Consider the following 13273-nt stretch of genomic DNA (forward strand, 5'->3'; position numbering starts at 1 on the left):
CCCACCCCACCCCACCCCCCCCGCAGACCAACAGCGTCATTCTGCAACAGCGCTCCCTATGGATCGAGTACTACTACCGCAGTCTACAGCCCGGAGTACATGTCCTGGAGTACAGCCCGGAGGACGTACTGACGCTGCTGGAGAAGTACCAGGTACGGTAGTTGTACGATGAATGTCGTAGGGGTATGGGTATTCTGCTGTCCTGTGTGTGTACGTATGTGTGTATGTATGCATATATGTGATAAGACGTTTTTTCCCTCCCCCTCCTATGTCCATATTAAATTTGCACATCAAGGGTTCCCACAGTCACCACAGTCACAGCTCGGTGATTTTCCCCCTTTTCCCGCTGCCCACGCGGCTCGCCGTCGCTGTCGTACATACACGGGTGCCGTCGTACACGGATTCCGTGCACCCACCCAGGACCCGCAGATGGATGGCGAGTTGCGGCGTCTAGCTAACGCGTCCCAGCATTTTTGTGCAAAGTACCTCACAATCGACGGCAAGGTACGGAAAACAATGCACAATGCCGCTTCTGATGTACAATTCACTATACGACTATTCACACACAAAGAGATGGCGAAAAAAACAACTCTTAAGGTTTTCCACGGGCTTTTGGCGGCTACAGCAGCCCATTGATACTTCAGCCCTACGTTACAGTAACTAGTAGTGCATAACTCTAGCCAGACCTCCTTTTTCATGTACGTATCTTCGACTGTGCGGAAGAAATGCATCAGCATGACGGTAGGGCGAGGAGGGTCGACACTTTAGGGCAGCCAGCCGAAGTAGCTCTGGACATCCTTGGTCGGCTGCGGCGATCGGGGCCACCTGTAAGCCGCGCTGGGGGAGTGCACCAGTGCTTTTATTCCCTGGCTTGTGTGTATGGGCTGGCTCGTTACACCTGTCTATCTGGGTAATGCAACGAGGTGTAACACACATACACACATACACACATACGCACATACGCACATACGCACATACACACAAAGTAATAAATAGCTTGTGACGACAACAACAAGAACAACAACAACACGCGGATAGATAGTTACAGAAAACCAACCGAACACACCAGCAGCAACCGCCAATTAGAAAATCACAACACAACCCTGCCCTGCTTTCCGTCGCGGCCGTCCCCGCCAGATCCGCTACACGGTGCGAGCACTCCACGAGTACAACCGCCTCTTCGGCTCCGTGTTGGCCACCTTCGCGCGGGAGCTACGTGGCTTGGGGGCCTTCAAGGGGTGGAACCGTACCCCCACCCCCACCTCTACCTCCGCCTCTAAATGGGGCCGGAAAGCTTTGGGAGCGGTTGCATCGTCGTCAGGAGCATTGGAAGCATCGCACGTGCCTGAGGCATCAGCAGTGTTTGCACCACCATCACCACCATCAGTAGGATTCGAACCGAGAGCATCTGCTGCTGCAGGATCGGAACAAGTAGCTGCTGCTGCTTCAAAAGAACATCCTGTATGGCCCAACATCGATAATCGTGTTGGGGATGCCGATGAAGACGACGATGATGAGGAGGAGGACGGTGACGACGTTGATGGCGGTGATGATGCGAGGAGTCATTACCACTCCCCGTCGGGTGGAAGAGGGCATCTGGAGGGCTCTGGAACGGGCTACGACTTCGGCGCGGACGTCACCAAGCGCGACATCTTTAGCACTAGCGTTAGCGTTAGCAGCCACCACAGCGGAGACAGCGGCGCTCGTGTCCTCCTTCTGAGTCCTTATTCTCGCCCTAGCCGCCGTAAAGGTCGACGTGGCCGAGGCAGCGGCGAGGAAGTTGACAGCCGCTTGGTTCGGTGGCTGGACGCGGAGGACTTCAGGACGCTGCTTAGGCAGTTACGAGGGAGCAGAAAGTAGCGAGAGCAGCGGCAACATCGCCATTGTGGTCATGGGTATCGGCATCATTACTATTGCCATCACAGACATCATCATTATGGGCATCATCACCATCACCAGCAGTCGCAGCAGCAGTCGCAGCAGCAGTCGCAGCAGCAGTCGCAGCAGCAGTCGCAGCAGCAGTCGCAGCAGCATCTCCTAACGGATCGTCATTATTTTCAACTGTCTGGCCAGACAGTTTTTGGGCGGGGCCCCAGCGCGAAGCGCCCAGGGGGGCCCCGACCTGTAGGATTGCCCAAGTCCGTGTGTCCGTGTGTGCGTGTGTAACGGACCAAACATAATATTTCGCCCGGCTGAAACGCGTTATCGGTACTATATAGCATTCTCTATTGCAAGGTATCTCGCATTTAGCTAACAAAGATCGTATGAGCACAAACAACTTTGGCTGCCTCCAATGACCGAGCTCATAGTCACATCAACGCCTCTCGGTCTAAATTTCATCTCAAGAAGGTGCCGTGTATCTCATCATTGATTTCCGAGATGACAGCGTATGATAACCTGAACACCCAGCTTGTGTTACCATTTGCCCGCACGGGCATTCCGACTTGCCACCAGCAGGCCGACAAATTTGCTTACATTTCTCTATGAAATACGCAAGCTGCTCATTTGTACATTTACTTTAGCCAATGCTCGGGGCCTCCGGAGACTTGCGGTGTGCCCCGATGAAGCCCGCGGCTATGGGGCGGATTGCTGAGGCCGCTGGCGCTTCGGGGATAAACATCACAGACAGCACCGAAATTCACCCAGCTTTCGTTACCAAGTTGCCCGCACGGGCATTCCGACTTGCGGTCTGCCGCACTGTCCATGCGGCATGCACCCGGGATGGATGCGATTCGCGTGGAGCCCGCAGGCGCTGCTGACGATTCCGCCGGTGCAAGCTTAGCTCTCACACCATCAGCACTGCTGCAACAAAGCACATCTCCCACCGCGTTGACACTACCCATCAATTGTCACACGTGCCGCGCTAGCTACCGGCCTGTACGGATGCAGGGGGGCCCCGCCCTTTTTCCGGCTTCGAGGAAGCCGAAACCCGACTTGTCTTGTGCCCACCACATGTAATAGTTATGCCTGCAGTGCGCATTTAAATCACTGCACGTGCACTCCAGGTAGGACAGCATGTTTCCTGGCTACACATCTACTTAATGCTTCCTCTCCCCTCAAATCACCCGGCCACTATTTTCCTTGCTTTTCTACCCCCCCCCCTTGTCTACCCCCCCTTTTGGTGCGATGATTGCGCCCGCTCAAACGTCTTGTACCCAACCAATGGTTACCCCGGCACGGATGCATGTACGGCATGTACGGTGGACGGCAGGTCCCTGACGTGGCACCCTGCACGGAGCTGGTAGCAAAGCAGCTGCACCCACGCGCGCCGCTGTACGTCATCAAGGCGGTCCCTGTCAATAGTGCCCCTAGGAAGAGGAGGCTGGTGCGTGCAGCGCCGTGGAGGTGGTAGAGCTGTAGGCAGCGCACTTTTACGGCGGTTTGAATAGTACCTAGCGTCGTAGGCAGAGGCGTAGGGTTACGTGGGAGGATACGTGGAAAATGCGTTGCCTGGGTGGTGGCCCGTACCGTGCCGTACTGTACATACCAACGTACAATCCATGCCGTTTTCCGCATGCATTTGGGTTGCAATTTCATGTCGGAGATACGGAGTGCCCTATATCCCCCTTATCGTTCTCTTATCGGTTATTACCGGTATAATGCACTTTTCTCCAACGTTCCTCTCATTCTCCACGCCCTTGTTTGTCTTCTACGTGTCAGGACCGTACATCAACCTCATCGTACTGACGACACCACAAACCTTCACCATTTCCATGGCGTTCAGCACGCAAGGAAAGCCGGATAGCCTAATCTGGCATAGGAATGCGGCAAGCTGGCTGATGGCCGCAGCCATGGCACCGCCGCCCCGCTGTTCCGCTTACCTAACCCTAAAGCCCCAAACTCCAACCGGCAACCCACGCACCGCTCAGGCCAGATCAGGCCAGGCAAGGCCGCATGCGACCACTATCACCGATATAGCTTTGGAGCTGCTATTGTTAACAACGTTGTGCGCTTTGAAAGGAACGGGCACAGGAGTAGAGCACTCAACACGAATCACCGAACGGAATGCACCGACGTAAGCGGTGCCGCCGTGAGATGTATGATGTCGTAGGGGATGGCACAGCTTTTATCGTACACATACGTACGATATAGATCGTATCCAAGCCTCTCGTCCAGGCACATCCTTTCGTTGACATCTTCCCTCGTCTTGTCCTCGGTCTCCATGACCAATAGGCCGACACATCATCACACCCTTCGCCTCTTCAGACTGCAGGCAGTATCAGCGGGAAGGGAAAGACCGGGTGGGGCGAAGGGCCCAACGCCCTTCACTGGAGTTGCGTTGAGGTTGAAGCAGAGGAGAATACGAGGCATACCTTCTTTGCCGTGCATGTCATGCATGAAGCCGTGCATGCATGAACCCCTGCCCCTGGCCATAAGTNGTGTTTTTTATGCTCGCATAAGCAGCCAGACTGCCGTGGAGACACAAACCATAGGAGCCGGGGGCCCCTGGATGAGTGGCGAATTCAAACCGGATCCGTCGTCTCCGTCGGGAATATAACGAGTCACTAAAACAAATCCCAATCTTAAAGAACAACTGCTCCAAGAGGGCTCGGATGGATGGAGCGACGACGCCACCGACAGGTGAACCGCCTTCAACGACTTCAAGGCGGGAAAAGCCGGCGCCTTCGGAAACAGGCACCTTTTGAAGCAAACGTGCCTACCGTTTTCGCCGGGCGTGCGCGGCGGAGGTGTAGCGACCAGCTTGTGGCTGTAGGTGAAGCACTCGAGACCGCGGTAATCTTAGGGCTTAATACACCGCACCACACACTCCTACCCAAATCTTTAATATAATATAATTTAATTTTAAGATTTAATTCCTCAGTAACCGCCCCCAACGGCTCTGTGCATGTTGGTCAAGCTGCTATATATATAACCGTTGGGGGCGGTTACTGAGGAATTAAATCTTAAGCTCCTCTGAAGCAGGGTTCAAACCCCTACCCACCCCACGCAGCCCATTTCCCACACGTCACGAACCGCAAATGTCAAGTTGCGACTGCCACTGCGCCACCCAGCACCCAGCACCCTCCTTCCGCCTCCCCGAGCCCTCATTTCCTCTAAACCCTGCACTCACACTTGCGAATCTTGATGGGCCAGTGCGGGAAGCGCTCGTGCCAGTAGGCGATGCCGTAACTGTATAGGCGGGGAAGTTGGTTAAGTTCGTTGAAGGTTTCGGTTAGTCGTGTTGATCGTCGTTAGTTAGTTGGTATGATGATCACTGGTTCCTGCATGGAATGTGATGATGTCGGAGCAGTTATTGGAGCAATGCAATAAGTTGTCGGCGCGGGAGATGCAGAGGCATACAAACATACATACATACGTACACACCGTTATCGCTATCTGCCTAATCGCGTAAGCAACCGTGCCGGGCGGTGTGTCCAGCGGAACCACTAGTGCGCGCGTGAAACTTATGTTTTCATCTACGACACGATGGTGTAGTTGGTAATCACATCTGTCTCACACACAGGAGGTCCCCAGTTCGAACCTGGGTCGTGTCATTTTTATGCCTAGTGGGCGCACCGCGCGTACCTGCAGGCTTTGTGACTGTGGAGCGGTTGTAGATGAATTGCATGTTTTCGAAGAATGTCCAGCTTACAAGAGCATACGGGCTAAGTATGATGGTGATGTAGTCTTTAAGGGGCGCAGCATGCGCACCAGTATGACCGAGGCGCCACCCCTGGTATTGGCCAGGTACCTCTCGGAAATTTGGGAGGCCAGGCACGTCGCGCTGAGGCGCTTCGCCCTGAAGCTGACCTCCCGCGTACCCGCATCAATACCAATACAACGCCCATGGGCCCCCCGGCCGCACTTGTGTGCGGAACTTGTAACTTTTATTGCATATGCGAACTTATTCCTGCCATGGCCGACCGAACTCATCTATTGACCAGCACATCGCCTTCAGGTTCGCTGTCCCCGACATGCTGTGGGTTCGAGAACATGGCCCTGCTGAGTCCCTTCGAAACCCGTCGGTCCCCACAGAGGTCAAAATTCGTCTTAGCGTCTTAGCGTCTTAGCTCTCCACCTCCAATAAGTTTTACATACATACATGCATACGCCCCGCGTCATCATTTACTACCTGTAATTAGTCTGTCACCAGACGCATGTCCGCTTCTGCATCTCATTCACCTACCTCTTAGCCCTTGTCAGCGACGTCACAATCACTACAGCCCTATCAATACACCAACCACGAACCCCCTCACTTTGTCTGGGGTACCTGGTTCGCAACTAACAAGAAGCCAACCGCTATAACCACTTTGTAACCGCTCTCAACGACTTAGGGTTGTAAGTCGTCACGTAGAGCACGTAGAGCAGATAGCCACCACCTGCATGGCTGCTCACAATGCCCGTTGCAAGTTTCCGCGGCTGTGGCTGGTGTGACCAGCTGGTGCGCTATGTGGCTAATGCGGCGGTAATGACTGGCAATGCGAAAGGTTTTGTCAACACGCGGACTTGATCAGATAAAGTAAAACTGTCTGGCCAGACAGAACCTCACGAGTCATCGGTCTGGCCAGATCCTTACGAGTCATCGGATCGTGTCCGCGCGTATACAAAACTTATTGGAGGTGGAGAGCTAAGACGCAGCAGGTGACTGGGATGTCTGTAGTCGATAGTTCGGTAGTTAAGGGGTAGACGGTTGAATGGTTGGTTATGTTAGATATAGCTTCCACGGAGGTGCTGGATTTACGATATACATGCTGGACTTGACTTTTTTGAGGGAATTTTCCCGAAGGGGCGGTTCTGTAGCAGCGGGCATTGAGAACTTTCCATCCCTCCCTCTCTCTCCCTCACGGCTGGTAGCGGTGCTTGGGCGTATCCAACTGTCCATAAATGCCCCCTGGCCGCACTCCCCTGGCCTCGCGTACATGTTTTCTGTCCGAAAACCCGGAATCGTTGTCAGCACGCAGCTCAAGACGGACCCTGCCTGTCAGCTAACGACTGTCAGCTGCGAACCCGAGCCGGGTGGGGGCGCATCCCAGAACGGCTTCGCTATCGGCTCGTCCGACGCTAGTTGGCGGACTGTTGGGGACTGGCCGCTGCTCTCCGGGCGGTGTGAAGGCAGTGACAGTAGAGTGACAGCCTGTCGGGAGCCATCCGCTTGGACAAATCAGAGTCTCCTTTTGTGCGCGTGCCTTCCTGCGACATGAAGGCAGTGCCTTGATGATTATGGTCAGTTTGCTCCAAGCTCGTATCGGACTTTAATAAGGATTGCATCATAGTTAACGAAGCAAAATTTCAAGACCTTGAAGTTCCGACAACTGCTTCGAAGGAGGTGAGCGCATTTCCCATCGCGTCGGGGTAATCTCACCGCAATTCTACCCGATCCCTTCCACGTGAGGTCGTTCCACACGACATGAGGTCGTCGATCAACTGAGTATGGGTACCCGTGAACAACCGCGATGCTTGTTGCCAATCGTCACAAGCTAGTAGGTCTTACGCGTGCGACTAATGCCAATGACCACTCCTCTGTCTTGATGTGATGTAACTGCAATCTCGGTGCAGCCGCCTCAACTTCTTCACCGGTGCTACAGCCATTACACATGTCTACCGCTACAGCCGCGCTGCTGCTGCAGCAGCTGCCGGGTGTTCGGCCTCCCAGCTGGGATCGAGGGGAGCTCGAGATCCTAAACGGTCCCGACGCGTCGTACGCTTTGGTGCCGAATGCGGATCGCACATCGTACAATGTGTCGTACTCAAAGTACAACCCGACGCCGGGTATGTCTGGACTGGGCAGGGCAGGTTGGCGGTGGGTAATTGGGGAAGGGAAAGGGAAAGGGGAAGGGGAAGGGGTTAGCACTACAGGATTTGCGCGAAATGTGGGGCCCCGTCGGTAAACGCCGAGGAGGCGAAGGACGGTAATGGTAAGGTTTTTGTAAAAGGCTGGAATGCGCAAGTAACAGAGGATAACTTCCTACGGGGAAAACATGTGTATGCGCATCCATATTATGTTCGTGGGTATTCTAAGGATGCGTTCATCACCTCTCCCTCCAAAAAGCCGGCTCCCCCTTCGTAGGGACTTTCCACCCGCACCCTTGCACCCCTGCACCCCTGCACCCCTGCACCCCTGCACCCCTGCACCCCTGCACCCCTGCACCCCTGCACCCCTGCACCCCTGCACCCCTGCACCCCTGCACCCCTGCACCCCTGCACCCCTGCACCCCTGCACCCCTGCACCCCTGCACCCCTGCACCCCTGCACCCCTGCACCCCTGCACGCGCTCTGAGCATGCCTGCTTGCGCGTATGCACATGCCTGTCATTGGGTAAACCTGAGTGCACGTGAAGACATGTTTGTGTATATGTTTGTGTGTATGTTGGCATGTTTTCCCAGGCACTGGCCGCACAGGGTTCCTCCGAGTTCCCCCCAACAACTACCCCTTCTACTCGGAGGAGGAGAAGTATACCCCCGTGGTCCAGGTGGGATCTTGGGAGCTCCCAGATGCATATGGCTGAGCTGGGATGTGGGCTGGGATGTGGGCTGGGATGTGGGCTGGGATGTGGGCTGGGATGTGGGCTGGGATGTGGGCTGGGATGTGGGCTGGGATGTGGGCTGGGATGTGGGCTGGGATGTGGGCTGGGATGTGGGCTGGGATGTGGGCTGGGATGTGGGCTGGGATGTGGGCTGGGATGTGGGCTGGGATGTGGGCTGGGATGTGGGCTGGGATGTGGGCTGGGATGTGGGCTGGGATGTGGGCTGGGATGTGGGCTGGGATGTGGGCTGGGATGTGGGCTGGGATGTGGGCTGGGATGTGGGCTGGGATGTGGGCTGGGATGTGGGCTGGGATGTGAGCTGGGATGTGAGCTGGGATGTGAGCTGGGGTGCATATGCAGTTCCTGGGGCCTGAGGCCTCGCACAGGGCTGCTGACCTGAGGCCTGTTGGTTTGGAGACTCCTCAATCTTGAGATCCAAGTGCTGGCAGCCTTCGCATATGTCCTGGGGTTTACTTAACGCAAGGGAGCAGTAGCCTGGCGTCTGCTAGGGCGCCCTAGGACGAACGGCTGTGGTGGTGATGGCAGGGGCAGGGGGCTGACCGACTGCCGCCGCCCAGTCGTCATTGGAACTGGGAACTAACCAGGGTTGCTGGCTGGTCGGAGAAAAGAAAGCTGCAATCCTTGCAAGCCTTCAAGCTGTGTATATACAGCCATACCACAGTTTGTTATTGCCTCAATGTCTCCGCATCCAGCTACAGCGTTCCGCTATCTGCTGCTGTCGTTGTTTCAACGGCTGGGATGCCAACAGTTATGAGCTCATTCATGACTTTTATGGTTTCGATCGCCGTGCACACTACGTCCGGATCCCGTTGGCGTGTGTTCGTTTTACTTTGCCCACGCTCACTTTGTATTGTGTGTGGTGATGCTGCTGCTGTTGTTTTTGCGCGCCACTGCTGCGGTTATCCACTGTGCGGTTATCAAAATAAAGAATTGCGTCGCCTCATCATTAGTACCCCCCGCTGTCTGCCTTTCCACATTGCGCCGACCGCACCCTCCTCTGCCCACCTCCCGCCCGCATCCTCGCGCGGCGACATGGTCGCGCCACCGAACATCGCCGCCACCATGCAATCCAGAATGATGGTGGCCAGCTGTCGGGTGCGTTCCGGCGGGCTCTTGGTAATGTCACGTAGTAGCTCTTACCGTATCACGACGAGTATTACTGTACTACTGTACTAAATAGATCAACAGCGTACCACAGGATGAAGCAAGATTGTTCTTGGGGTGGTCCTGCCCCATGGAAAATAGGCGGCGTTATAGCCGCTGGTACTGGGTCGCGCACCCACACGCCGCCACACGCCGCCACACGCCCCCACACGCCCAACGCCCGCCCACACGCCCCCAGAGTGGCAACCCATGTACACTCCCAGCAAGGAGCAGGCGGAGGCAGATCGCGCGAAGGCTTACACGGAGGGCGTGCCGCACGGTATGAACGTGTATGTGTGCGTCTCTGCATGTGCATGTGCATGTGCATGTGCATGTGTCCATGGGTAGGTTGTTATGTTTCTGGTTCATCCGCATGTATGTGAGTGTACTCATCTTTTTGGAAAAGCAGACGGAACAACGGGAAGTGCCCTAGGGTAGGGAGGTGTATCAAACCTGAGAATCCCCGGACACACCCGCCCTCCCGCCCTCATGCCACCTACCAGGTTATGTATCCCCGGAATCGCGGCTCAAGCACGAGGCCTCCTCCCCGTCCCTGGAGATATGGGTGGTCAGTGAGCTGGTGAGTAGGGGCGTAGGTGAGGGTTGGGGGGAGCATGGTATTGGGTTTAGGGGGTGGGGATCTGGGGTACACATCATCGATCAGGAGTCGGTATGGGTATGGGTATGGGTATGGGTGTGGGTGTGGGTGTGTGTAGGTAGGTGGATGGTTCCTAGCAAACGTTGGCAAGAATCTGATGGCTTCTAGGGACCTCGCAGCAGGTTGCAGCAGAGAGCGGTGTCGCGACGATTGCAGCAGGCTGGACGCAGTGGCCGGGGGTAGCGCGGGTAGCTCGCCGCTCCGAAGATGACAACTGCGGCCTACTGGGACATACGGCACGAACAGCTCTGCACACCGTTGTACTGATACCTGCCTGCAGCACCTGCTCAACGCGACACGCTGTGTGAATGGAACACCTGGGAATCCCAACCTAGGTGCCACCTTTGGCCTGGGTGTATGGCACAAGGGAACATAACAGTGCCTGCCTATTGTGAGGACACAAAGGCAGTAGGCAATGTACGAGCTCAAGCTGCACAGGGCCGACAGACCCCTTTTTATACAGCTTCGTGCTGCATACTTCCACCTTGCGAGTAAGTACCGCTGTCTACTCCGTGATGTTTACTTCATTTAATCATCTTAACGTCTGCAGCACCATGAGTCCGAGTACGGCGAGGTCAAGGATCCCGCGACCGGCCGCCATTCTGGGGGCCCGTTCCGAATCCGGGTGAGCCCTAAGACGCGCGTTGAGGAGCTGCGACTGATGATTCGGGTGAGGTCGGTTGATGCGCGACTGGGTGGGTCGGTGGGTCGGTGGCTCGGTGGCTCGGTGCAGTGCACGTGGAATTTTGACCTCTGTGGGGACGGACGGGTTTCGAAGGGACTCAGCAGGGCCATGTTCTCGAACCCACAGCATGTCGGGGACAGCGAACCTGAAGGCGATGTGCTGGTCAATAGATGAGTTCGGTCGGCCATGGCACAGGAATAAGTTCGTTGACCTATGTCTGGTAGTCGTGCCTATCCCCCTGGCCGGGAGCCCCCAGCCCCACCGCGTGTGTCATCTATTGCAGGTGCGTGAAGTGATTTGAGAGGAAACCCCCCTGTACGAATGAATGTTGTTGCGAAAGCTGCCCTTACCGCTCCACCGCATCTCAAGATGTGCGGTGCGGGGTACCGGTACCCGGTACCTGGCCCCGATAAATCCCGCCCAAGGAAGCGCTATTCCTCCGTCTTGACCCGCCCGCCTTACTTGTCCCCCTCCACCTGCCCACCCTGGTCCTTGCCGGGCGGCTCACCTCGCCGGGTATGGCCTACCGCGCACAGGACGCGGGTGGCATCCTACCGGCGCTCCAGAAGCTATCTTACGCCGGCAAGCACCTGGACGACTCGCAGCGTACTCTGGCACAGTAAGTGAAGAAGGATGAAGGGATATCACGGAGCACTGGCTCGTAATCCGTACACTCTATGCCGTACGGCATATGCAATAAAAGTTACAAGTTCCGCACACAAGTGCGGGTGTGTCCGTAAAAGCCGGGGGGGCCATGGGCGTTGTATTGGTATTGATGCGGGTACGCGGGAGGTCAGCTTCAGGGCGAAGCGCCTCAGCGCGACGTGCCTGGCCTCCCAAATTTCCGAGAGGTACCTGGCCAATACCAGGGGTGGCGCCTCAGTCATAATGGTGCGCATGCTGCGCCCCTTAAAGACTACATCACCATCATACTTAGCCCGTATGCTCTTGTAAGCGGGACATTCCTCGCCTGGCTACTGCACTAGTAGAACGCCGCGGGTGGTGACACGTCAGCGCCGCGGCTACTAGGATAGTGGACACAGCAACATGCAATTCATCTACAACCGCTCCACAGTCACAAAGCCTGCAGGTACGCGCGGTGCGCCCACTAGGCATAAAAATGACACGACCCAGATTCGAACTGGGGACCTCCTGTGTGTGAGACAGATGTGATAACCAACTACACCATCGTGTCGTAGATGAAAACACAAGATTCAAGCGCAAACTAATCGTTTTGATAGACACACCGCCCGGCACGGTTGCTTACGCGATTAGGCAGATAGCGATAACGGTGTGTACGTATGTATGTATGTTTGTATGCCTCTGCATCTCCCGCGCCGACAACTTATTGTATTGCTCCAATAACTGCTCCGACATCTTATCACATTCCATGCAGGAACCAGTGATCATCATACCAACTAACCAGCGACGATCAACACGACTAACCGAAACCTTCAACGAACTTAACTAATATTTAAAATATCTAAATAACCAAGTACTTTATCGAAATAAGCCTTTGATTCAGTTGTATAGTAATCAGCAATAAAAGGAGCTTCTGCTGCTATTTTTTTAACAAACTTCCCCGCCTATACAGTTACGGCATCGCCTACTGGCACGAGCGCTTCCCGCACTGGCCCATCAAGATTCGCAAGTGTGAGTGCAGGGTTTAGGGTTTAGAGGAAATGAGGGCTCGGGGAGGCGGAAGGAGGGTACTGGGTGCTGGGTGGCGCAGTGGCAGTCGCAACTTGACATTTGCGGTTCGTGACGTGTGGGAAATGGGCTGCGTGGGGTGGGTAGGGGTTTGAACCCTGCTTCAGAGGAGCTTAAGATTTAATTCCTCAATAACCGCCCCCAACGGTTATATATATAGCAGCTTGACCAACATGCACAGAGGCGTTGGGGGCGGTTACTAAGGAATTAAATCTAAAAATTAAATTAAATTAGATTATATTAAAGATTTGGGTAGGAGTGTGTGGTGCGGTGTGTTAAGCCCTAAGATTACGGCGGTCTCGAGTGCTTCACCTACAGCCACAAGCTGGTCGCTACACCGCCGCGCACGCCCGGCGAAAATGGTAGGCACGTTTGCTTCAAAAGGTGCCTGTTTCCGAAGGTGCCGGCTTTTCCCGCCTCGAAATCGTTGAAGGCGGTTCACCTGTCGGTGGCGTCGTCGCTCCATCCATCCGAGCCCTCTTGGAGCAGTTGTTCTTTAAGATTGGGATTTGTTTTAGTGACTCGTTAATCCCGACGGATGACGGATCCGGTTTGAATCCGCACTCATCCAGGGCCAGGGGCTCCTATGGTT

At 55.3% G+C, this 13273-nt stretch overlaps 2 protein-coding genes across 2 annotated transcripts in view; both read left to right on the forward strand.

Moving 5' to 3' along the window:
• The window catches only part of VOLCADRAFT_92043 (uncharacterized protein), a gene marked incomplete at both ends in the record, with an annotated part of 10852 nt that extends 8992 nt beyond the window's left edge, over positions 1-1860 (forward strand). The window contains 3 exons of the mRNA XM_002951442.1: positions 27-152; positions 421-504; positions 1138-1860. Coding sequence (XP_002951488.1) covers positions 27-152; positions 421-504; positions 1138-1860 — 933 coding nt within the window. The remainder of the gene's footprint in view (positions 1-26; positions 153-420; positions 505-1137) is intronic.
• Positions 1861-7535: 5675 nt separating this feature from the next.
• On the forward strand, positions 7536-11594 carry VOLCADRAFT_92044 (uncharacterized protein; the record flags this gene model as incomplete). Its single annotated transcript, XM_002951443.1, has 8 exons — positions 7536-7734; positions 8384-8802; positions 9559-9580; positions 9828-9908; positions 10132-10208; positions 10837-10961; positions 11098-11254; positions 11508-11594. 8 exons carry the CDS (start codon positions 7536-7538, stop codon positions 11592-11594), a joined length of 1167 nt encoding a protein of 388 aa, XP_002951489.1.
• Between the last annotated feature and the right edge of the window lie 1679 nt (positions 11595-13273).

This window comes from Volvox carteri (genome assembly GCF_000143455.1).
Source record: "Volvox carteri f. nagariensis unplaced genomic scaffold VOLCAscaffold_24, whole genome shotgun sequence".
NCBI classification, from domain to species: Eukaryota; Viridiplantae; Chlorophyta; class Chlorophyceae; order Chlamydomonadales; family Volvocaceae; genus Volvox; species Volvox carteri.